The following is a 27157-nucleotide window of genomic DNA, read 5'->3' on the forward strand; positions in this document are numbered from 1 at the left end:
AGCACTGTAGGTTTTCGGTTTTTATTTTGCAAAATTAAGAAAAATACTGAAACATCAAAATAGGGGTGTTATAGTAAAAATATTTTTATAACTCCTGAAAAAACTCTCACGCGATCTCATTCGGTCTCGAAGCCTTGAAGCAATGGAGATCACCGATTTCATCATTGTTCTTTTTATCCAATGTTAGATGTTAATCAGTTCGAGATTAAGCTAAGTTTAACCACATCATCTATATATAATAAATCAAATGGTTGATTTAACATATTACTAACTCTGATTTGAATAGTTTTATTGGAGTTTAATCTAATTTTCGCGCTACTGCTGGTATATAATAGATTAATATTTACCCATCACTGTTAATTAGTTCTGAACGGTTTATAATTGATGGAAAAATATTGAATAATTAACGTCACAAAAGCATTACGTCCAATAACTTTAATTGGCTAATATAAACAAATGTACGTAATAAAATTGATTAATAAAATAGTTTTTATACAAGTATTTTTTAATTTACAAATTAATTTATTGTTATTGTTCGGTTTTCGCTTGCATCATTACACAGGCAAGACGAATGTCGAATAAATACTTCAATATTTGTTTCCTGAATTAATGGTAAGGACTACTGAAGTTACAGATAATAATAATAATTATACACTATAAGAGGTCAATTGAAAAATCCCCGGCCTGACACATAGATGGCGCTACTAAAATTAAATACATGTGTTTTTTAGTTAGTCCTAACCTTCAAAAGATGCGTGTATAAATTTGACAGCTGTGAAGCAACTTTTGTTTGAAGCAGTGTTCGAAGATAATCAAGCATAATAAGTTTTTACGTCGATGTGTGAAAATTTATGAAACTTTTTTCATATTCATTTCCATCTTTTCACTCCGAAGTCATCCGAGTGGACTGCACACGATGGCAAGGTTATGGCGTCTGTATTTTGGGATGCGCATGGAATAATTTTCATTGACCACCTTGAAAAAGGAAGACCCATCGACAGCGACTATTACATAGCGTTATTGGACCGTTTGAAGTACGAAATCGCCGAAATACGGCCGCATTTGAAGAAAAAGAAAGTGCTGCTTCACCAAGACTATGCACTGTGTCACAAGTCAGTGAGAACGATGGCAAAAATCCATGAATTGGACTTCGAATTGCTTTCTCATCCAGCGTATTCCCCAGATCTGCCTCCCAGCGACTATTTCCTGTTCTCAGATCTCAAAAGAATACTCGCTGGAAAAAATGTTTCGTCGAATGAACAGGTGATCGCCGAAACTGAGGCCTATTTTGAAGCAAAGGACAAATCGTACTACAAAAATGGTATCGAACAGTTGAAGGTCGCTATAACCAGTGTATCACCCTTGAAGGGAATTATGTTGAATAAAAACAACTAATTTTGTCAAAAAAAATTAGTTTTACTCTGGTAGGTCGGGGACTTTTCAGTTGACCTGTTACGTTGCTGTGATTTAGTAACCTTATTTCATGTTTTAGAGCGAAATCTTGGATTACTTCTTATATCGATTTGATTTTGAGATCATCGTGCAGTTCTTCCTTGAATACGTAGCGATAAGCATTAGAAATTAATCGAAGAACTTTGTTTTGGTATCGTCAGATTACCAGAGGGTTTTATAACTTATTACAACCCCAGGTTTGCACTCCAAAAATCCAAACAAGCTTTATAATTGTCTAAAAATTAATCTATCTGCTCTTAGGTCAAGTATTGCATGTTTCATCATTTGTATGCACGATAAAATTTAAATATCATTTCGATAAAAAATATTTTTCTTATACAGTTAAATCCAGACCAAAAATATTTACCCCGTGCTGAAATAATGGGAAACGACAAGAAAAATATATCGTCTCCCATCGCATTTTTATTCATACAAGGGGAAATATTTAAAGATCCACTTTAAACGTAAAAATAAATCCAAAAAAGATCTCCGCATACACAGAAGCGATATGTCTTCGCTCCAAACAGCCATAACTCACTTTTTGCGGGATATATTTCGTTAGAAGCCTTTGAGTTTTACATAGTGTGAACCGTTATGCCGTCACCCATATGAATTGTAAACATCACACGAAAATATTTTACAATATATTTTAGGGTAAAATGATGTGGCTCGGTGAATGGAGGTAAATCAAAATAAAACAGTGGTGTTTACATGATGTGACCGTTATTTATTGACAATATAAAAAATACAAATAATGAAACGGATGGCAGCGGAGTTACCTGTTGACGAGGCTTGGGCAGTCGATGGTGGCACGTCTAAACCAAACGAGGGTTGAGCACTGAATGACCGAAATACCCTTCAGTGATATCCCAGATAAACGTCTCGGGGTTGCCGCCAGCTATTCGGTGTCGGGTTCCAATTGGCACCCCGCCCGTGTTCAACATCTGGGATTATATTTCTGGGTATTTTGTAGACCGTTATTCCACGATGTAAAATTCGACATGCCTCAATTCGCTACAATACTCCCCTGCCAGAATTTTACATAAAATTACTTCAACAAAAATACAAAAATGTTTGCAAAAAATATCAAATACAAAAAAAAAACATATACCAAACAAAATGTGCTGTGTAAACTGGGCTTTGAAAAAATATGATAGTTCGAAACGGTTGTGATCTGGTACGGCTGTTGATATCTTCCGGTCCTACAGATACCGTTGCATCATCGTCGCTTTGGCACTCGAATGTGGTCCATCGACGACGTTGAAAACAAGCTATTCTTCAGACAGGGCTCCCGTAATCGACGCTGTGGGAGGATCGACTGTTCGACGACGTGGTAGCTTATTTTCTTCAACGACGAGACGTTAGCAATTCTGGTACTTCGGCGAAGACATAACGAGTCTACGGTGACTGCAATCGGTACCTAGCTTCTGGAGCTGCTCTGTGACTAATCCGTAGTCACATACGTTAGGTTAATTCATAAAAAACAAATAACGACGGTATCCGACCGAAGCTGCCCAAAGCCTTTTAAATCAAAATATCTGCCATTATGACGGAGACGGCGAGCGAAGGAAGACATTATGATTTAAACATAGCGCCGAAAGAAATGTTTAGCCGAGACGCTGATGATTAAGCAGTGATGAAAAATATTCAAAAGATTGTGAAATAAAAATTTTGACAAAAAAAATTTTTTAAAAATTAATTGGAAATAATGAAATTAATCGGAATAAAATGAAAATGAATCTTGAAGGTAAAATTGAAAAGGAATCGAATTAAAAATATTTAAAATTTTGAAACAAAAAAAAAATATAACGGTCACGTAAAATACACCATTTTCTACGTACCCTCCATTCACGAGTCCAAACCCAATTTTGCGAAAGATCACGTCGGGGTCACCACTTTAGGGTAAAATGATGTGGCTCGGTGAATGGAGGTAAATCAAAATAAAACAGTGGTGTTTACATGATGTGACCGTTATTTATTGACAATATAAAAACAATATAAAAAATACAAATAATGAAACGGATGGCAGCGGAGTTACCTGTTGACGAGGCTTGGGCAGTCGATGGTGGCACGTCTTAACCGAACGAGGGTTGAGCACTGAATGACCGAAATACCCTTCAGTAATATCCCAGATAAACGTCTCGGGGTTGCCGCCAGCTATTCGGTGTCGGGTTCCAATTGACACCCCGCCCGTGTTCAACATCTGGGATTATATTTCTGGGTATTTTGTAGACCGTTATTCTACGATGTAAAATTCGACATGCCTCAATTCGCTACAATATTATATAATTCGTTAAAATTGGTGGACGATCAAATTCCAAAAAAGGAGGGTTGAATTGGTGAATCTTATTGAATGTCCTGGCGTTAGTAGTTAGTTTTTTATCCTTAATGGTTCAACAATCTGCCCACTGGGCATTAGGTATATCTTATTCAATTATTATTATATATACACTGTTCAAAGTTTTTTTGTACATACGTCATCAAGATATTTAATGTATTGCCTGCCGCAATCTGTAAATTCGTTTCAGAATCAGTCAGTATGTTCCTTCTAATTTCATTCTAGTTAAAAAAAGACACAATGCTGTCTGATTTGTTCGAACACTTAAACGAATGAGTCTAATCAATGGCACTCGAGATAATTTTGTAATTTTTGTTGCAAAAATCTTGATCCTTTTATATTAATCTAATCTTGCAATGGTACTAATTAGAATCAGTTTTGTATATGTATTAAGAGACAACAGTTTGGTATAATTGACTCATATAAGCTCCATAAATTTTACCGCGGCAATATTTTGAAATCCTAATAAAAGCACCAGCAAAAGTAGTTGTACCACAAGGCAGTGTTTTAGGTCCTGTTCTTTACACTGCGATATTTATTCGGAAAAAATATTTCTGCTGTGCAAGCAGATACTAAAACCTATATAGACCTATGGAATTCAGTTATCGGGATGTGATATCAACATAAAAGTATTTCAGAATAAAGTCCTGAAAAGTATTGAGATATTGCAAGGAGATACTATGGAACCAGTGACCTACACCGCGACCTTCGGATTCGGACTGTCGTAGAGGAAATTAAGAGAGTGCCAACAAGACAAGAGGAAAGACTTTACTCTACATCGAATTGCTGTAGCTTTTGAACAACACTGAAGTAGTACCGCTCAATAGAACTAACGAAGACTAACTAAGACACCGTAGGTACAAATTGTAAGTTACTCGGCAACGATTATCAAAAACTTTTTATTGAAAATACCCAAATATTATAACAAAAATGCACAGTTACTCTCATTCTACAATGTGACTCATATTTGATCTATTGATTTGGTCAAATTATTTGGCCAGGTGCTAGCAGCTCGTGGAACAATTCCTTTGGAACTTCATGAAAAACTTCTTTGAGCTTTAGCCATGATCTTTTTCATACGGATTCCACTTTTTTACACATGGACAATGTCTTTATTCAATTTTTTGCTCTTAATTCCTGTTGAAGCTATATAGGATAAATATCGAGCTTCTTTTGGTAGCCAGCCATTAGAATTGCAAAAGCTGAGGTGTGTCAAATTCACCAAAGTTGGTCCTATTTGATTGGCATTTGTAGCAGTGGATGAACATTCACTGCTTAGTGAATAAACAGTTCATTTCATAGTTCTTCCTATTTTTCTGTATGAAATAAATTTACTCAAAAAAAAATCGGGAAAACGAGCAATTTTCTGTGGTTGATGTATTTTAAAGTTCAATGATAATACCCCCTGAATCTCACTCGGTATACATACAGGCCCAGTAGCTTCGAGCCAGTCAATCAATCACATATATCGATTTATCACTTTCGAACTAATTCGATTAATTTCTTCGTGATGTTACTAAATATAGAAACTCCCTCCGTATACGCGTACTACACTCTCCCCGATATTAATTCTGTCCATTAATCAAATAATCAGAACACTTTGGTCTAATGGCCCATCAATTAATATGCGTTAAGCCGTCAGCTGAGAGTACTGCAATTTCCCCATGGAAATTATTACAATAAAATGGTTTGCGATTATATGTTGCTGTAGGTCGCAGTTCTCGAACAACTATTAACAAATCACCCGATAGGCTAGAGATTATTATTGAACAGCTGCTTTATGACAATTTTACCTGTTTACTTTACGCGAAATAAGAGTTATTTCTGCAATAATTGATGTTTGAGATAGTGTAAGTTTAAATGCGGGTTAAAACGTTCCAAATCTGCGTGTGACGTAGTTGTTTTGGTTGCACTGGACGGTTTGTATGGATTATTTCGCAGTGTTACCAGCAATATATAATTTAGACCAACAGACATAACCGAAATACGATAGCGCATCAAAATAAATGAATGCATTTTAATATCACCAACAAAAAAAGACAAATATAAGCCAGGAACAGGTGTCAGAACAACTCAGTTTTGCTTTAATCATTGTATTGTACCTAGGAACATCTCTCGCCGATAGAACCCGTGCGTTTCGGACTCTTAAGGAATAGGTCTTCTTGATATTTATGGTTATAGGCGCCATAAGGAATCCTGTACCAGGCCTAACTTCCAACACATTTCGTCCAGCCTGGGTACTTGAACCTCCATTATCCGAAATATTCGACAACGAGCCGATGGGATATCCTTTTTGTTGGACACATGTGTTCTGTCTACTTGGTGTCCTTCTTGGTTCGCATAGTTTCACCAGACATAATAAATTAGACCCCTAAGAAAACATTCTACAATTAACGTAAACTTACATTTACACGACTGCCCCAAATATAAATAATTAAAATTATATCGCAACACTCAATAGATCATAAAAAAATTCAAAAACCAGGTACTGCGAGGCATTGCCGATACTCCATGGTACATTCGTAATGACAATCTGCATAAGGACCTGAAGGTAGAAGCTGTCGATAAAGTTATCAAGGATTAAGCCCAAAGATAAACAGAGGCTCCATCAGCACATTAATGGGGTTCTCCAGCTTCTACATAGATAATGAAGAATTAGTCAGAAGACTAAAGAGAGTAAAACCATTTGATCTAGTTCAGTGAAGTTGTTCGTAAAACTTATTAGTGTTAATTTACTAGATTGCTATAATAATTAAAAATTATCATTAATTTAGACCCAACCCTGATTAACTTAAAACTTAATCAAGAAATCTTGATTCCGACTATACCCCAAGGCGAATTCCTACTAGGGCATCGAAAAATACGTTCTAGGACATCAGTTTGATTGGATTTTTCAGCCGATACATAAAATAATCCCGTACATTCAGCTAGGCATGCCCGAAAAGGCGTAAATAGCGTCGGAACACTCCACCAAATCGGATTTGTTCCACCATCAGCATCACATTCGTGATTTGGAGGGGAATTAGGTCAAGCCGGCATAATGTACTTCATTAAATACGACTTGAAACCCGGGAACATCCACTCCACGGGCTGTTAGTCAACGGTCCGTCTAATAGAATCTGCTTTATCGATTTGTTTAATTAAATACGTAGCAGGAGAGACATTTTTCACACTATTAAGTCCGTTATTTATTCTTATACTTAATTGAACTATAATATGTCTAGTAATCCGCATCAAATCTTTAATAAAATCGATGAAAACTTTACTGACATTGTTGCTGTAATTGTAATAAAAATATTTGGTAATCTTTCTGTCGAATAATTGTTCAGTTAGTGGCAACAATCACTTCCATCATTCTCAAGTATGACTAAAATTACAGGAAAGACATCTTGTTACATGTTGGCAACGGCCTTTTAACAAGCAAATAATGGTAACACCTTATTTATTATTGTTATTATTATTATCAAGGGCACAAAAGAGCTAAAAGAGCTAATAATTAAAGAACAAAATCAAGAAATTCAAAACTATTTAGACAACAGTACCTGGGCTAAGAATGATAAAGATGAAGCGGAAGTTTTCTCTAAGCAGTATTTAATCCGTACCCGTCTGAAATATCCTCAACAGAAGAAAATAACATAGACATGACTTTCTGAACACTCCATTTCAAATGGATCTTAACACTTAATTACTTTCCTAGCACTTGGAAAGTGGCTCAAATCATTATGGTTCTTAAACCCGCAAAAAAATCAGAAGACGTCTCCTCTTATCGACCCGCAAGCCTCTTACTTGTGATCTTTAAACTATTCGAGAAAATATAATCGCAGAGGAGATAAATATTTTATTGTGAAACAGGGTGACGAATACGCTGACCTACACTCGATATATTCGGGTGTTCCGCAGGGTAGTGTTCTTGGTCCATTGTTATATCTATTGTATACAGCTGACCTCAAGAAACACTACTGTTCCGACATATGCAGACGATATAGCAGATTTATCATCACACGAGGATCCAATATCAGCCACAAGAAACCTCCAACTTCATCTTAACAAAGTCGAATTGTGGTTGAAAACGTTGCGTATCAAAGCAAATGAGACAAAATCTACCCATTGGACATTCACCCTTTGTAGAAGAACATGTTCCTCATTAAAATTGAATAATGAATGAAGCATGAATAATTGAACTTTCGCAAGCAGACAACGTTAAATATCTGGGAATGCATTTCGATCGACGTTTGACATGGAAAAAACGGAAAAAAAATATAGTGACAGCAAGTAGCAATGGGCCGAAATACAGCAGGTTTTGCTGTATTTAGGCCCATTTGGAGCTATGGTATTGAACTGTGGGGTACTAAATCTAACATAGATATCCTCCAGAGATATATATCTGTGAGATATATCTTTAGCAACATATTATTAATAAAGAAATAGTCTATACAGATTAGGTGTTCAACAGATACTAGTATGAACAATATTAGATAGAAGAATAAACAATGTACGTGTATTTCAGATGTTTAAAGCTATTAATATGTTTACAGCTTTTTGGTTTATATATCTCGTCCTCATCTTACGCTATCTTATCCTAAAAATATCCAGACTTGCGCATTTTATGCGCTCCACCGATTCGGAAACCAGAAAATGATAAATCGTGCCGAATAAAGAGCGGTATTCGGAAGATGGATCGATTCACAAGGAATAGATTCCGAACTGATTTTATTTCTAGGTCGAAATTGACACAAAATTAATATTAATAGCTGTTTTGGTCTATTAATATGATTTATAGTTAGTCTTAATTTCTATTCGTTTACATTCTATTGGGCGAATACATTAATATATGTTTTTATTGAGTTTATTGATGAGTTTTGAGTATATTATATGTGAGAATTTAAATAAGTCTCTTGCAAGCATCAGTAAAAGGGCATGGCATCAAAGGCATCAGAATATATGTATTTTCGAGTGAAAGGAACGAAAATCCATGTTAAATTACTGTGGTGTTTATAATTTTTAAGATATGAGACATAAACAGAAATCAACTAATTTTTTGAAAACACGTTTTCTATTGTATATCTTTGAAACTAAAAATTGTATCAAAATCTATGTAATACTGTTGGATTCGACGTAAAATTCTGTATAATTCCTATAATTTTCATTAACTTGAGACTATTTTTATGGAAACGGTCACAAAAAAACATGAAAATGGCCAAAAAATCACAATTATATGAAAAATGTACCAAATTGTTTTACTTTTCAGATAAGGGTAAAACTCTTAAAATATATGTATTTTAAGGTGAAAGAAACGAAAATCCATGTTAAATTGCTCTAGAGTTAGTAATTTTTAAGATATGACAGATAATGTGATATCCACTTATTTTTTAAAAAATGCTCTTTTTGTTGGCAAACTAAAAAACTGAAGCTTATTGAAAAATTATGGTACAGCTATTCGATAGAGCGTCAAATTCTTTATAATCCCTGATATTTTCATTAACCTCCGATCATTTCAACAGAAATGACAGGAAAAATCGTGAAAATGTCAAAAAATCGCCAATTTTCACGACTATATATATGGAAAAAGTGCAAAAAAATGTTACCTCTCGGCTAAAGGTAAAATTCACAAAATATATGTATTTTGGGGTGAAAGAAACGAAAATCCATGTTAAATTGCTCTAGAGATAGTAATTTTTAAGATATGACAGATAATGTGATATCCACTTATTTAAAAAAAAAATGCTCTTTTTGTTGGCGAACTAAAAAACTGAAGCTTATTGAAAAATTATGGTACAGCTATTCGATAGAGCGTCAAATTCTTTATAATCCCTGATATTTTCATTAACCTCCGATCATTTCAACAGAAATGACAGGAAAAATCGTGAAAATGTCAAAAAATCGCCAATTTTCACGACTATATATATGGAAAAAGTGCAAAAAAATGTTACCTCTCGGCTAAAGGTAAAATTCACAAAATATATGTATTTTGGGGTGAAAGAAACGAAAATCCATGTTAAATTGCTCTAGAGATAGTAATTTTTAAGATATGACAGATAATGTGATATCCACTTATTTAAAAAAAAATGCTCTTTTTGTTGGCGAACTAAAAAACTGAAGTTTATTGAAAAATTATGGTACAGCTATTCGATAGAGCATCAAATTCTTTATAATCCCTGATATTTTCATTAACCTCCGATTATTTCAACAGAAATGACAGGAAAAATCGTAAAAATGTCAAAAAATCGTCAATTTTCACGACTATATATATGGAAAAAGTGCAAAAAAATGTTAACCCTCGGCTAAAGGTAAAACTCACAAAATATATGTATTTTGGGGTGAAAGAAACGAAAATCCACGTTAAATTGCTCAAAAGTTTGTAATTTTTAAGATATGAGGGACAAACCACATCCACTCATTTTTTGGAAATGCTCTTTTTGTCGCCTAACTAAAAAACCGAAGGTTATTAAAAAATTATGGAATAACCATTCGATAGAACTTAAAATTCTTTTATTATCCCTGTTATTTTCCTTAACCTACAATTATTTGAATAGACATGACGACAGCAAGATAAAACTTGAAAATGGTAAAAAATCTAAAAAAAAGTATTTCTTCTAATATGCCTTCTGACTCCATTAAATTATCTCTCTCCAATTTTCGCGACAAAATTAAAAACTTTCCTTGGAACAATTTTTCCTTTCACAATCTTCTATGCCGGATGATTTCATTATTCTGACGAATGCACCAATAAAAAGTGTTTCAACAAATGGAGTTCGTTGCCGATCACCAAGAAATATCCAGAATATCTTCGACATTTATTATCCGGAATAAATGACATGGAAAGTGTAACGATAAAGAGGGCCCGAACGGAAGCGAGGAGACAGATCCTCCTACTACGTCGACTGTTGGGGGCTTTTTCGATCTTTTCTCCGTGCGATTTGTGCGAGGTGAAAGATATTTTTTAATGGCCGACAGTACTTTTAAATTACGAAAAATGGAGCTATTGTAACGTTCCCTGCGAGGGAGAAGTCGAAAATAATTTATAAATTGCTTTTTATTACGTTTGATTCGTTATATTCTTATCTATAGCCGTTGCTAATTATATCATTCTTTTATTTTACGATATTATTTCTGGAATATCTCTACATCTGTATTAATTTCATTTTAATATTCAATAAAACTATACCATAGCTCGTTTGAAAGGTCATAGTTCATAGAATAATCGTTTATATTACCCAGCTTGGTTCCTGGTGTGATTGGGATCATTTTCCTTGTCGGATTTTGCACTCTTGCCTGAGGACAATCACAAACATACATTTACGACCATGCCTCAGCAGGATTCGAACCCGCGACTGACACAACAATAGGTAGACCATCCTGTCGCCTTTACCACTGCGCCAATCAAGCCGGTTCTCATTTGTTATCATTTCCTGTAAGATTCGCAAATACTAATTTATGTCAATTGTTTGTCAATATTGTAAAGCATTACAATACAGCGGTGAATCTACTGGGTTATGTTGTAGCCATGGAAAAGTAAAATTTCCGCAATTGGTCTCACCACCAGATTAATTACGCACATTATTTTCTGGGACAGAAAATGATTCTAACCATTTCTTGCATATTCATGTTATTCATGTGTATTGTACAGGACAGTGTCATGCCTAGTTCTAACATGGAAACTGAACTTAAGAGGTGAATTGAAAAATCCCCGACCTATCATAGTAAAACACATTTTTTGGCAAAATCATCCATCCCTTCATTCGACGAAAATTTCTTTTGAGATCTGAGAACAGGAAATAGTCGCTGGGGGCCAGATCTGGAGAATACGGTGGATGAGGAAGCAATTCGAAGCCCAATTCATGGATTTTTTCCATCGTTTTCACTGACTTGGTGACACGATGTATTGTCTTAGTGAAGCAGCACTTTCTTTTCATTCAAATGCGGCCGTTTTCGGCGATTTCGTCCTTCAAACGGTCCAATAACGCTATGCAATAGTTGCTATTGATGGTCCTTCCTTTTCAAAGTAGTCAATGAAAATTATTCCATGCGCATCCCAAAATACAGACGCCATAACCTTGCCAGCCGACTGTTGCGTTTTCCCACGCTTTGGAGCGGGTTCATCGTGTGCGATCCACTGGGATGACTGTCGATTGGTCTTAGGAGTGAAATGATGGCGTCATGTTTCATCCATTGTCACATATCGACGCAAAAACTCGGGTTTATTACGCTTGATCATCTTCAAACACTGCTCCGAATCATCAACTCGTCCTTGTTTTTGGTCAAAAGTGAACTCGCGCTGCACCCACTTTGCACAGAGCTTTCTCATGCCCAAATATTCGTGAATTATATGATGTACACCTTCAGTTGATATCTTTAGAGTGCCTGCTATTTCATTTAATTTCAATTTACGATCATTCAAAATCATTTTGTGGATTTTTTAAATGTTTTCGTCGGTAACAACCTCTTTTGGACGTCCACTGCGTTCACCGTGTTCGGTGCTCATTTCACCACGTCTAAACATAGCACACCAATCCTTGATGGTTGATTTTCCTGGAGCAGTGTCCGGAAACTCGAAAAGAAACTACAATTCACAAACTAATGATCCGACTTTTCTATCTTTTCACTATTTGTGTTAATCAAACTCTCTCACTCACATCCCTCAAATTTTCTGGAAAGTAGTCTAGATGGGAGATATATTCCCTCTTAGTGCCGTTAAGTTTTACTTAGTATTTTTCGTTTTTTTTTAAGTCGTATATGATATGGAAATGTCTCTTAGCAGTATCAGTAAAAGAACATGCCATCAAAAACCTCAAAATATATGTATTTTGGGATGAAAGAAACGAAAATCCATGTTAAATTGTTCTAGAGTTGGTAATTTTTAAGATAGGAGAGATAATTTGATTTGCGATCACTAATTTTTTGAAAATACCCTTTTTGTTGCCTAACTAAAAACTGAAGGTTACCGAAAAATTATGGTACAGCCATTCGATAGAGTGTAAAATTCTTTATAATCCCTGAAATTTTCATTACCCTGCAATTGTTTCAATAGAAATTGTACGAAAATTCGTGAAAAGCAAAATACCGGCAATTTTTACGCCTATGTTATATATATATATATATATATATATATATATATATATATATATATATATATATATATATATATATATATATATATATATATATATATATATATATATGGAAAAAGTGCAAAAAAATTTTGTTAACTCTCTGATAAAGGTAAAACTTTCAATATAATGAAAGTCCTTGTAATAATAAAGTAATGTAATAATGTATGATTTTTAAGATATGTCACATAAACAGAAATCCACTATTTTTGAAAATACACTTTTTGCTGCCTAACTGGAAAACTGAAGGCTATTAAATTTTTTTTACTAAAAACGGTCGATAGAACTTAAAATTCTAAATAATCCCTTTTAATTTCATCAACCAGCGATTATTTCAACGTAAATGGGAAAAAACAATTTAAAAATGGCAAAAAATCGCCAATTTTCACGACTATACATATGGAAAATTATTAAAAAATATTTACCTCTCAGACAAAGGTAAATTGCCCTAGAGTCGAATTTTTAAGATAGAGATAAACTGATATCCACTCATTTTTTGACAATGTCGTTTTGTCTAACTAAAAAACTGAAGAAACTTGAAATTTTCATTAACCTGAGATTATTTCAACAGAAATGGATGCAACACATTTAAAACCAGCAAAAATCAGACCATGGAATAACTACTAATATTAATAATTAATAATTACCCTCTGGGTACTTATTGGGAAGGTTTAATAAAGGAAGCTAAAATAAAGTTTAAGTTTGGTTTAACAACGATTTTGAATTACTACAGGTATATGAGTGATGGTCGATACTTAGAAACACGGGCGGGCGATTTGTACATCACTTAATTTTTTTTATCTCTGATAACGTGGATTTTCTGTCGCGTTTTATGATCCCGATACTGAACTTATTTGTATTAATCCTAAATTAGGTCGCGTTACATTTAACTTAATAACGTATTTTAGCGATTAATCACATTTAGCATCAATTACACACGCCACCTTTGTGATAAAAACAATTTCATGTGGGATATAAACGATACTGGGAATAGACTTTAATGTTGTGACAGCCTCCACCGGCCGTGACGTCAGGTTGCGACATAAAACGTTTGTTTGTCGTGTCGGTCCGCTATTGATACTAACCAAGCACGTTTAGCAACACCAGTCAATGCCTCCCTCAAAGGCTTCATGAATCTGTAACAAAAAAAACGTCGATATTTATTTGAGCTAAGAAAATCAATAAAGTTAACGAAAAAAAAACAAAATTCACGTTGTATTATCTATATATTAATAATCTAAGTAAAAATGTTGGCCACGCAATTTATTCTTGATATGCGGGAATAAGAAAAAGGTGGTGGTGGTGGTCACATGGTGCCAAATCGGGATTGTAGCGAGGACAACCCATTAATTCGATCTTTTAGCCAGTCAAATAGGTGATTCTTTCGGCCGATATGTGAGAGCTTGCATTGTGTTGATGAAAAATGATCCTCCGACAATCAAATGGCTACGTACTATTAAGAATTCACCGTTCTACGTTGCTCTAACGTCATACTTGTCACATCATGGTGATATCCCAAGGATTGGAGGGAAATAATTATCACTGGGAGTCAAGTATGGCGAGTACAGCGTATAAGTAAGCAATTTCAACTCTGATTAGGGAGTTTAGTTGGTGAAAACGTTCGTTTTATTATCTTTTTATTATCTTTACAAGTACACCAGTCCCTGTAACTATTTATTACTAAGGCGACAGTTTTTTCAGTCGAATGTCGTCATAAAGATTATCGTAATTCTTCAAATTGTTTCCAACTGACTAATTTTTTTATTGACTAAAATACAAATTAAATGTTTTAAGTAGTAATTAATTTTTTAGTTAACGAAAAACATTTCTTTTGATCTTACAAGTTGTTTCCTGCGTTAATATAATTTAAATTTATTGGTGCCATCATCTCTTTGCCAGACAAAAACAAAAATGAGAATCATATTGCCAAAAAACATCCTTCGTGCTAGTTATTTACTTTGGGATATTGTCAATTTATAAATTAGATGATGATCTAGGGAATAAAGATGATTTAAACAAATAGCTGGACTTTTAGAAACCTATTAAAATGGAGAAAGTGTTGATAGAGCTACTACGTCATGTTATGCAATGCAATTATGATATAAACTATAAATATATTTATATGCACATTCATATTAACATATTACACTTTATTATTATTGGTATTAGATATTTTGGAAATATTTTTAAGCCGGTATATTATATAACACAGGGAGTATTATCAGGTTTAAGTCTTATCAGTCAACCACTTGTTGACAAACAACGAAATTTTTTCGGAAATGCCCATAATTTTGTGGTATTTTGGTCACTACAATTTTGATATAAAAGGGAGTCGAATTTGAGGTACTAGCACATTCATCTACGTACTGTCATACGACGAGTCAGTGTAAAACAGTATATATATTGTGAAAAGTTCAATTTCTCCATCATGACCGATAAGAAGAATCTCCTGTTGTTGTTCGACCGTCCAAAGGAACCGGTGTTCATGCCTAAAGGGGACGAGAAGAAGGTGTTCGATGTTCCGATCTCGTATCTCAGCGATAAGTACAAGCCCATTGGATCCCAGGTCACTGCTCGGTTTGGTGAGGAAGCCTCGGAGCAGATAAAGGTTAAGCAGATCTCTATGCCGCCTCTAGGTGAAATCGTGGACTTAAAACGCGACGATAACTTCTCTGTTTTCATACCGAAGCATCGTAGGATCGCTGGTAAATTAACCAACATCTTTCTTGGTATGCGGAACGTCGATGATCTTTTAGCCGTCGCCGTGTATGCCAGGGATCGAGTCAATCCCTATCTGTTCAATTACGCGCTGTCTGTTGCTATCCTCCATCGTCCTGATACCGACAATCTGGATATTCCCTCAATTATCCGCACCTTCCCTGACAAGTACGTCGATAGCAAGGTATTTAAGGAAGCTCGTGAAGACGCCAACGTGGTTCCTCAAGGTGCCCGTATCCCTATCGAGATCCCTAAGGATTACACGGCTTCGGACCTGGACGAGGAACATCGCCTGGCTTATTTCCGAGAAGATATCGGCGTCAACCTCCACCACTGGCACTGGCACCTGGTCTACCCGTTCGAAGGCGACAGATCCGTAGTGGACAAAGACAGGAGAGGCGAGTTGTTCTACTACATGCACCAGCAGATCATAGCGAGATACAATTTCGAGAGACTCTGCAATGATTTGAAGCGGGTGGAGCGTTACGTAGATTGGGATGCGGAAATCAAGGAAGGCTACTTCCCAAAGCTGGATAACTTGGTGTCCAGTAGGGCTTGGCCGGCCAGAGTCTCCAACCAAAAGTTGCAGAATGTCAGAAGGGAAGTCGAGGGTATTAATATGGATGTTGACGATTTGAAGAGATGGAGAGATCGAATCTACGACGCCATACACTCTGGCAGAGTACAAAAGTCGGATGGTAGCTTGATTACGCTTACTGAAAATGAAGGTATCGACGTTTTGGGGAACCTGGTCGAGGCCAGTATCCTTTCCCCGAATCCGGAGCTCTACGGCGAAATCCACAACATGGGACACATCTTGCTTTCCTATATCCACGACCCTGATCACAGATATCTGGAATCCTTCAACGTCATCGGCGATTCGGCCACTGCAATGAGAGATCCAGTTTTCTACCGTTGGCACGCATTCATCGACGACTTGTTCCAGGAATATAAATCGTCGTTACCGAGATACACCATAAACCAACTGAACAATCCCGGCATCACCGTCCAAAACGTCCAGGTGACGTCACAAGGTTTGAACGGCGCCAACACGCTTCAGACGTTCTGGCAACAGTCGGACGTGGATCTCTCCAGAGGCATGGACTTCCAACCTCGCGGTTCAGTGTTCGTCAGATTTACTCATCTTCAGTACAGGCCGTTCACGTACAAGATTCAGGTTCAAAGCAGTAAAGCTACACAGGGTACGTGCAGGATATTCATGGCGCCCAAATACGACGAAAGAGGCAATCCCTGGCTGTTTAGGGACCAGAGGTTGATGTTTATCGAGCTGGATAAGTTCACGGTGAACCTCAGAGCAGGACAAAATACGATTACCAGGAACGCCGCGCAATCTACGGTCACCATTCCATTCGAGAGGTCTTACCGGGACTTGGACACTTCTAGACCTACTGGAGGAGACGCCCTGGCTCAGTTCAACTTCTGTGGTTGCGGCTGGCCTGATAATCTTCTCATTCCCAAAGGAAGACCTGAAGGTTTCGCTTGTGAACTCTTCGTGATGATTTCAAATATAGACGACGACCGAGTGAATCAAACTATATCCGGACAATGTAACGACGCTTACGCCTACTGCGGAGTCAAGGACAAATTGTATCCCGACCGTCGTTCCATGGGATATCCCTTCGACAGAATGCCCAGGAACGGTGTAGAGACCCTTCAGCAGTTCCTGACACCGAACATGAGGGTTCAGGATGTGAATCTAGTATTTGAAAACAAAACCTACAGACCTAGAGGAACTCAATGATCGATATTCCCTATCAGAAGAATGGACGAACCTATACTGCACACAGAATGGATTCTTGACAAAATTATGTTAAATGTTTAAAATAAATATTATTAATGAAGTTAAGGTTCTATTCTTTTAGCATTATTAGATAATGGTAATTCAAAGAAAACAATATTTAAACACTGCGGTAGAGTTGGTTAAAATAGTTTTTGATACTATTTTTTTGATTTTTGATTATGACTTGTATATATATATATATATATATATATATATATATATATATATATGTATATATATGTGTATATATATATATATATATATATATATATATATGTATATATATGTGTATATATATATATATATATATATATATATATATATATATATACATCTTAGTCTCCCTCATATATATACATCCCTATCTTAGTCTCTAATGAAATAATGTTTATACATGTCACTGCTGTATTTTTTATATGCATTTCAACTACACAATACTACACAAGATCAGATGGTTTAATTCTTTTGAGTCTGTGTCCTGTTATAGTATTTGGGTGCGCTCACAATACCTATCAGGTCTTTGTTCTGAGAAATTTGTATTTTGTTTATGTTACTCTTTGCAGAACATCCCCATAATTGAACTCCGTATATCCATACTGGTTTCAGTATTTGCTTATATATAATAGCAATTCAGTATGTACTGATAATTGTGATTTAATTCTAGTAGCGGCATCTATGTGTTAGGCCGGGGACTTTTCAGTTGACCTGTTATATTTATTGCTCTGAAATTGTTCCAGTTCTGATATTAGTCTTACTAATAATGCATTTGTTATAGTGTTCAGTGATATAGTAATTTAAACTTGTTGATATTTGTTGATTATTAAAACTCTAGGGAAATTAGATATAGTCAAATGCCATTTAAAAAAGTTTAGTGAGTGTTAATTCTTGAGATAGTTTGCTGGTATTTTAATACACAGACATTTGTTACTGTAATTAATGTTATATATCAAATATATTTCTGATCTTAAATTGAAGATATTGCCAAAACAAGTTTTAGTAATATTAAAGTATCATTTTTGAGTTATTATCTTTACCTTTTTTGAGAGAAACAGGATTAACTTACATTACTTTAATTATCGTCGAATTTCGACCACAGGGCCTAAATTGAGTTATTTGTTTACTGAAACATCGACTAAAACGCACCTGATTAGAAGGCCGACGGTTTCCCTTTCATATCTTTAAACGCGTTTCGTTTATCTCCCTTTTGTTGTTACTCTGGGTATTGTTTCAGCCACTTATACTGATTAAAAGAAGCGCATATAAACCTGGGGAGCACCCCCGCATAATGGGGATTATTTCAGCCGCGTGGGTCTTTGAAAACGACAGCGGAGGCACGCCCGGCCCTCCAGGTGTTCAAAGAATGTCCGATGAGGGGGGATGTCTCGTATTGCCACCCCCGCTAACCATGCGAGTACGTCACTGTTAAAGGCGCGTGTATGTCAGTCGTTCTGAAAGACAAATCAGGTGGAGAAAATAGGAATGGAGTATGTGGTCCGACAAAAACAGTGATATACGAGGGTCACTATATATATTTCGGGGATTGGCAACACTGTTGTCATGTGAGTCCATCTGGCGGTTCCATCGTAAAGTTTAATATTTTTAGATAACTTTTATTTTTTAAGTTACATAATGGAAAAAGTATTTTCGGAAAAACGCAAGACTTTTTGTTATTCTTTCATATCGTAAAAATTATAAATTCTACAGCAATCTAACATGGATTTTCGGTCTTTTCATCCCAAAATACATATATTCCGTGAAATGTATTAGTTAATAACCAAGTAATCACTGACAATATCAAAATATTCGTTAATAAATAAATTGCTTCTAAATTATTTTCCTGTTTTGATGTAACAAAATAACCAAGACGCCTGCACATAAATATAATTTCAACCCACAACCGGTCTTATCAGCTAACCGCAGCCAATTTCTGGAGAAAAAGAAAAAGATGTGGTACTCTTTTTGCGGTATTGCATAACATCCGATGTTATTATAAAAGGAATCTTAGCAGCAGAACCATCACACAGTCGCGTCCGTCTTTGCACTCACAACGACAGTCCCTCGACGTTTCGATATCGCGAGTGTACATCATGACCGACAAGAAGAACCTCCTCCTGCTGTTCGACCGACCAAAAGAACCGGTGTTCATGCCCAAAGGCGACAATGTGGTCTTCAGCATACCAGAGTCGTTTCTTCCCGACAAATACAAAGGTCTCGGACTGCTGGTAATGCCCCGTTTTGGGAGCGAAGCCAAGGAGGAGATAGGAATCAGAGAGATCTCCGTCCCACCGCTGGGTGATATCCTGGATTTGAAACGGGATGAGAACTTCTCTCTATTTATCCCGAAGCATCGCAGGATTGCCGCCAAGCTGACCAGTATATTTTTGGGGGTACGGAACGTGGACGATCTTCTGGCGACCGCCGCATACGCCAGGGATCGGGTTAATCCCTATCTGTTCAATTATGCATTGTCCGTTGCTATCCTTCATAGACAGGATACCAACGATCTCGATATTCCATCGATAATTCGTACCTTCCCAGACAAGTACGTCGACAGTAAAGTATTCGGACGTGCCAGAGAGGACGCCAACGTAATTCCAGATGGTTACCGCCAGCCCATAGAGATCCCCAAGGATTACACCGCTTCAGACCTGGAGGAGGAGCACCGCCTGTTCTATTTCAGGGAAGATATCGGCCTTAATCTCCATCATTGGCACTGGCATCTCGTTTATCCGTTCGAAGGCGACAAGTCGGTGGTGGATAAGAACCGAAGAGGTGAGCTTTTTTATTATATGCACCAACAGGTGATAGCCAGGTATAATTTCGAGAGGCTGTGTAACGGGATGCAGAGGGTGGAGCGCTTTGTCGACTGGGACTCGGAAATTAAGGAGGCCTATTTCCCGAAACTAGACAGTTTGGTGTCGAGTCGGGCTTGGCCGGCTAGGGTGAAGAACCAGAAGTTGCAGAACCTGAAAAGGGACGCCGACGGTATTAACGTGGACGTCGATGACCTGAAGAGATGGAGAGATCGCATTTTCGACGCCATACACTCCGGCAGGGTACAGAATCAAGATGGTACCTTCACCGCTCTGACAGAGAACGGAGGTATCGATGTCTTGGGGAACATGGTGGAAGCCAGTATCCTCTCCCCCAATAGGGAACTGTACGGTGACCTTCACAATATGGGGCACGTCCTCTTGTCGTATATTCACGACCCCGACCACCGCCACTTGGAATCCTTCGGAGTCATCGGAGATTCCGCCACAGCAATGAGAGATCCTATTTTCTACCGTTGGCACGCTTTCATCGATGACCTCTTCCAGGAATATAAATCGGCTCTGCCAAGGTATCCCGTGGCTCAGCTCAACAACCCCGGAGTAACCGTGAAAAATATCGAAATCAAGACCCAGGGATCGAACCAGAGCAACCTGCTGCAGACCTTCTGGCAGCAATCCGACGTGGATCTCTCCCGAGGCATGGACTTCCAGCCTCGCGGCTCGGTCTTCGTCCGGTTCACCCACCTCCAGCACCGACCGTTCACCTACACCGTCCAGGTGCAGAGCGACAGCGCCCGCGAGGGCACCTGCAGGATATTCCTGGCGCCGAAATTCGACGAGAGAGGTAATCCTTGGCTGTTCCGCGACCAGAGGCTGATGTTCATCGAGCTGGACAAATTCCAGGTGAACCTCAAGCAGGGCCAGAACACCATCACCCGGAATTCGGGCGATTCTTCCGTGACCATACCGTTCGAGAGGACTTATCGCGATCTGAGCACGTCCAGGCCGCAAAGCGGCGAGGCCTTGGCCAAATTCAACTTCTGCGGATGCGGTTGGCCGGACAATCTCCTGATTCCCAAAGGAAACGCCGCTGGATTCGCGTGCCAGTTGTTCGTGATGATATCCAACATGGCGGACGATAAGGTCAATCAAAATATAGCCGGTCAGTGCAGCGATGCTCTCTCTTACTGCGGCATCAAAGATAAGTTGTATCCGGATCGAAGATCCATGGGATATCCGTTCGATAGAATGCCGAGAGATGGCGTGGAAACTCTTCAGCAGTTCCTCACGCCCAACATGAGAGTTCAAGATGTCAATCTGTTATTCGAGAATAAAACCTACAAGCCCAAAAGCGCTCCGTAATTTTAGGCACCGACTAACGTGGTCGGGGATATAGAATATAGGATTTATTGTCGTTATAATGTCTTTAATAAAGATTATTTTAGAATCAGTGCTGTTTTTATTTCAAATAACTTATTTCACACTTTAACAATTCCCTTATCTTTTATTTATAACATTATTAACAATATTACCAATATTTAACACGAAAATTTAAAACACAAAAATAGTAGGTTCTTCCTAAAGGTTAAACGAAATAAAAGAGATTTATAATTTGCAAAAAATGACTTTATTTTTCAACACGTAGTTTTCAATGGATTTGCCTCCAAGCTTTTACCTTTTTGTTTGATGAAAATCTTTTTCTAGGTGTGTCAAAACTTTGGAAAATCAAAGGACACTAAATCTGTCGAATAAGCTAGATATTGAAACGCCGTACTTCAAACATTCAACGAAAAGCATATTTTTAAAAAAATTGTGAAATCCTGTTTATGACTGATATCTTAAAAGCTATACATTTTGAAGCAATTTAACCTGGATTGTCGTTTCTTTCACCCCAAATTACATATATTTTGATATTTTTATCTTTATTCGAGAGCTAAATATTTTTGCCACTTTTTCCATGAATACAGTCGTGAAAATTTGTGATTTTTTGTAATTTTCAATGTTTTTGCTGTCATTTCCTTCCAAAGAATCGCAGACTAATGAAACTTACGGAGATTATAAAGAATTTTACATCGAATCGATTGGTAATATACAAAATATTATACAACCCTTAGTTTTTTAAAAGCTAATATCTTATATAATCTTAAAAACTATACATATCTTAAAAACTATACATTTTGAAGCAATTTAACCAGGATTTTCGTTTCTTTTACCCCAAATTACATATATTTTGAGAATTTTATCTTTATACGAGAGCTAAATATTTTTGGTACTTTTTCCATGTATATAGTCGTGAAAATTTGTGTTTTTTTGTAATTTTCAATGTTTTTGCTGTCATTTCCTTCCAAAGAATCGCAGACTAATGAAACTTACGGAGATTATAAAGAATTTTACATCGAATCGAATGGTAATATATAAAATATTATACAACGCTTAGTTTTTTAGTTATACAACGAAAAGTATATTTTGTGAAATCCTGTTTATAACTGATATCTTAAAAACTATATATTTTGAAGTAATTTAACCTGGATTTTCGTTTCTTTCGCCCCAAATTACATATATTTTGAGAATTTTATCTTTATACGAGAGCTAAATATTTTTGGTACTTTTTCCATGTATATAGTCGTGAAAATTTGTGTTTTTTTTGTAATTTTCAATGTTTTTGCTGTCATTTCCTTCCAAAGAATCGCAGACTAATGAAACTTACGGAGATTATAAAGAATTTTACATCGAATCGATTGGTAATATACAAAATATTATACAACCCTTAGTTTTTTAGTTATACAACGAAAAGTATATTTTTAAAAAATTTGTGAAATCCTGTTTGTGACTGATATCTTAAAAACTATACATTTTGAAGCAATTTAACCAGGATTTTCGTTTCTTTTACCCCAAATTACATATATTTTGAGAATTTTATCTTTATACGAGAGCTAAATATTTTTGGTACTTTTTCCATGTATATAGTCGTGAAAATTTGTGTTTTTTTGTAATTTTCAATGTTTTTGCTGTCATTTCCTTCCAAAGAATCGCAGACTAATGAAACTTACGGAGATTATAAAGAATTTTACATCGAATCGAATGGTAATATATAAAATATTATACAACGCTTAGTTTTTTAGTTATACAACGAAAAGTATATTTTGTAAAATCCTGTTTATGACTGATATCTTAAAAACTATATATTTTGAAGTAATTTAACCTGGATTTTCGTTTCTTTCGCCCCAAATTACATATATTTTGAGAATTTTATCTTTATAAAAGAGGTGAAAAATATTGGCACTTTTTTTAAATATATAGTCACGAAAATTGAGATTTTTTGTCACTTTCAAGATTTTTTGCTGTAACTTCTGTTCACATAATCGCAAGTTAATAAAAATTACAAGTTTTATAGAGGATTTTATGTTGAATCGAATGGTTCTATAATGGTTTTTATACCACTTATAATTCTTTAGTTATATAATGAAAAGTGTATCTTCAAAAAATTTGATCAAATTTCTTGTATTTTAATTTGATCGCTTTCGCTGTGTCGTTAAGTGTTGTAAGGTAAACAATAACGTGGAAATATATGTTGCTAATTATCATATATTAAATCTTAGATAAAGTAAAACCACAAGTTTGCTGAATATTGCTAAATCCTGTCCGTCGTCGTAAAATCCATTCGTTCACGCTTGCTAGAGCCTTCAGATGCTCCCCTTTGGTCGGTAAGTCTTGTTCTCGAAGACCAAATTAACGTCCTGAACCCTCATGTTCGGCGTCAGGAACTGCTGGAGGGTCTCTGCTCCCGATCTAGGGGTCCTGTCGAAGGGATAACCCATAGAACGGCGGTCAGGATACAGTTTGTCCTTCAGGCCGCAATACGAATACGAATCGTTGCATTCACCCGTTATGCTTTGCTGGACTTGATCGTCGGCTATGTTCGATATCATCACGAACAACTGGCAAGGGAATCCTTCGGGTGTGCCTTTGGGAATGAGGAGATTGGCCGGCCAGCCGCATCCGCAGAAATTGAACTGGGCTAGAGCTTCGCCGCCTTGTGGTCTGGATGTGTCCAGGTCTCTGTAGGTCCTCTCGAAGGGAATGGTCACCGATGACTGGTTGGAATTTCGGGTAATGGTGTTCTGGCCTTGCTTCAAGTTCACCTTGAACTTGTCCAGTTCGATGAACATCAGCCGTTGGTCCCTCATCAGCCAGGGATTGCCTCTCTCGTCAAATTTGGGTGACAGGAATATCCTGCAGGTCCCCTCGCGGGCTTTGTTACTGACGACCTGGATTTTGTAGGAGAACGGTCGATGCTGGAGGTGGGTGAAACGGATGAATACCGATCCACGGGGCTGGAAATCCATGCCTCTGGACATATCCACGTCGGACTGCTGCCAGAACGTTTGCAGGGTGTTCGGTTTGCTGCCCTGGGTCTCGATCTGGATATCCTTGACGGTCACCCCGGGATTGTCGAGTTGAGCTTCGGTGTATCTGGGCAGGGCTTGCTTGAACTCCTGGAACATGTCGTCAATGTACGCGTGCCAACGATAGAAGATCGGGTCCCTCATGGCCGTAGCGGAGTCTCCGATGACGGCGAATGATTCTAGATGTCTGTGATCCGGGTCGTGAATGTAACTCAACAGCACGTGCCCCATATTGTGAAGATCCCCGTAGAGTTCTTGGTTTGGGGATAATATGCTGGCCTCTACCATATTCCCCAGCACGTCGATACCCTCGTTTTCGGTCAGGGGGATGTTCCCGTCCCTGCCTTGCGCCACGCCAGAGTGAATAGCCGCGAAAATACGATCCCTCCATCTCTTCAGGTCGTCCACGTCTATGTTGATACCGTCCACTTCGCGTCTGATGTTCTGCAACTTCTGGTTCCCCACCCTGGACGGCCAGGCCCTACTGGCGACCAGACTGTCCAACTTGGGGAAGTAGGCTTCCTTGATCTCCTCGTCCCAGTTGATGAAACGCTCTGTCCTCTTCATTTTGTTGCACAATCTCTCGAAATTATAACGCGCGATGATTTGCTGGTGCATATAGTAGAACAGCTCCCCGCGTCTGTTCTTATCCACCACCACTCGGGCACCCTCGAAGGGATAAACGAGATGCCAGTGCCAATGGTGGAGGTTGAGCCCGATGTCCTCCCGGAAATACGCCAGCCGATGCTCCTCCTCCAGGTCCGAGGCCGTGTAATCTTTGGGAATCTCGATGGGTACCCGGGAACCCACCGGGACGACATTGGCGTCCTCGCGGGCCTCCCCAAAGACCTTACTGTCAATGTACTTGTCAGGGAAGGATCTGATGATGGACGGCACGTCCAGGTCTTGGGTATCAGGCCGATGGAGTATAGCCACGGACAGGCAGTAGTTGAACAGGTAGGGATTGACCCGATCTCTGGTGTACACCGCCACGGCGAGGAGATCATCGACGTTCCGCATCCCCAGGAAGATATCGATCAGTTTCCCGGCGATTCTGCGATGCTTGGGGATGAACAGGGAGAAGTTCGCGCTGCGGGCCAGCTCCAGGATCTCGCCCAGGGGCGGGATCGAGATCCGGCTGACCTTGATCTGCGAGGAGGCCTCTTCGCCGAAGCGGCTGGTCACCTGGCTCCCGATGTTCTTGTATTTGTCGCTGAGGTAGTCGGCGGGTACCTCGAAGGCCTTCTTCTCATCGCCCTTGGGCATGAATACCGGTTCCTTGGGGCGATCGAACAGCAGCAGGAGGTTCTTCTTGTCGGTGGCCATCGTGGACTAGCGTTGCGGTAACTGTGAGTAGTCAACTGTGATTATGCCATGACATTCGACGTCTTTTTATACGGAATACTTGCGATTAACTCTTACCACAAACTACGTTTAGTGTGCATTTTCACAACAGATTTTGCCTGTTTGTCAAGGCGGTTTGTTCAGATACGGATATCCGTTCAAAATATGTTTACAGTTCGTTGCACCTCTTCTGGTGAATCGGCCGAGCATCAACTGTCGCCCATACCACAGCTAGAGTTCAGTAAAGTATCCTCGGTAAGACTGTTTTAAAGTAATTTTTATTTCTACAAGATTTAAATCATCAGTTTATCAGTTTCTTAAAATAGTAGCGAAAGTTTCGTTATAAACACATGTTCGTAACTAGTACCCTTTTTTTATTACATCTTATATTAGATATGCTTAGTACAATCTTCACTACATAGTATAAAACAAAGTCGCCTTTTCTGTCCCTATATCCCTATGTGCGCTTAAATCTTTAAAACTACGCAATGGATTTTGATGCGGTTTTTTTCAATAGATAGAGCGATTCAAGAGGAAGGTTTATATGTATAATACATGCATAATATACTAAGGCAACATTACTAATTTTAGAGGTTTCTAACGTGATGTCGTAAATTAACCTATTTTTTTAGGCTTATTTAGCAATTAGCAAAAACGCTGCCTAACCCTACGAGTTAAATCAAATTAATATACTACAGTATTGTACACCATAAAAAGGTCTACAAAAAAGTCCGCGATGGTATATGTTTATCTTTTAGGGATAACCCACATTAACCATTTTTATTGTTTACTTTTTACGTGAGAAAATGGCTTATTTACGAAGCTATTTTAAGCAATACGGCATTAATCCTTATCGAATTAAGTACCTTAAATACAGTGTGCAATTAATATAGATCAATATGGTTCCTTACAGCATGTATAAATCTTCATAGTAAGTATAGGGGAAGAGGAATTGTTTTACTCCAAATTTAATGCGTGCAGGCCAAGGGCAGTAATGAATGAACCAAAAATACTGGATCGATTTTAATCATGTTTTCATTGAGTGACATAGGCATATATATTTTATGCCCGTGCAAAGTCGGAGCGGGCCGCTATGTTTTTATATACAACGTTCATATTTTTTCTATAGTGTATTTAATTTAGTATCAGCATTGCACCCGTGCGAAGCCGGGGCGGGTCGCTAGTAATTTATAAATTAATTTATTACTATTATTATG

The 27157-nt window shown here is 37.6% G+C and overlaps 2 protein-coding genes, 1 long non-coding RNA gene and 2 pseudogenes across 7 annotated transcripts in view; 3 read left to right on the forward strand and 2 right to left on the reverse strand.

Annotated features, from left to right (window-relative positions):
* The window catches only part of LOC143199551 (uncharacterized), a 92989-nt gene that overhangs the window by 58907 nt on the left and 6925 nt on the right, over positions 1–27157 (forward strand). The gene's annotated exons all lie outside the window — the stretch shown is intronic.
* The window catches only part of Ent2 (Equilibrative nucleoside transporter 2), a 97681-nt gene that overhangs the window by 58760 nt on the left and 11764 nt on the right, over positions 1–27157 (reverse strand). For 2 of the 3 annotated variants that reach the window (XM_076409409.1, XM_076409407.1), the window contains exon 2: positions 13983–14033. The exons of the other annotated variant lie outside the window; for it this stretch is intronic. The gene's annotated coding sequence lies outside the window, so the exon portion shown is untranslated. The remainder of the gene's footprint in view (positions 1–13982; positions 14034–27157) is intronic. 3 annotated transcript variants of the gene reach the window in all.
* LOC143199519 (phenoloxidase 1 pseudogene) lies at positions 15255–17477 on the forward strand (annotated as a pseudogene). The gene has a single exon (XR_013006455.1). The product of XR_013006455.1 is annotated as a phenoloxidase 1 pseudogene (transcript).
* On the forward strand, positions 19356–21640 carry LOC143199522 (phenoloxidase 1 pseudogene; annotated as a pseudogene). The gene has a single exon (XR_013006456.1). The product of XR_013006456.1 is annotated as a phenoloxidase 1 pseudogene (transcript).
* LOC143199521 (phenoloxidase 1) lies at positions 23758–25976 on the reverse strand. Its single transcript, XM_076409400.1, has one exon. The coding sequence runs from the start codon at positions 25920–25922 to the stop codon at positions 23874–23876; it is 2049 nt and encodes a 682-aa protein (XP_076265515.1). The 5' UTR covers positions 25923–25976; the 3' UTR covers positions 23758–23873.

The sequence above is a fragment of the Rhynchophorus ferrugineus genome, unplaced genomic scaffold (assembly GCF_030347505.1).
Source record: "Rhynchophorus ferrugineus isolate W39M unplaced genomic scaffold, kcgeb_rfMv2 rfM7, whole genome shotgun sequence".
NCBI lineage: Eukaryota > Metazoa > Arthropoda > Insecta > Coleoptera > Curculionidae > Rhynchophorus > Rhynchophorus ferrugineus.

What these genes read in the sequence shown, in the direction of transcription:
- LOC143199521 (XM_076409400.1), bottom strand. Translation starts at nt 25,922, where the DNA reads ATGGCCACCGACAAGAAGAACCTCCTGCTGCTGTTCGATCGCCCCAAG.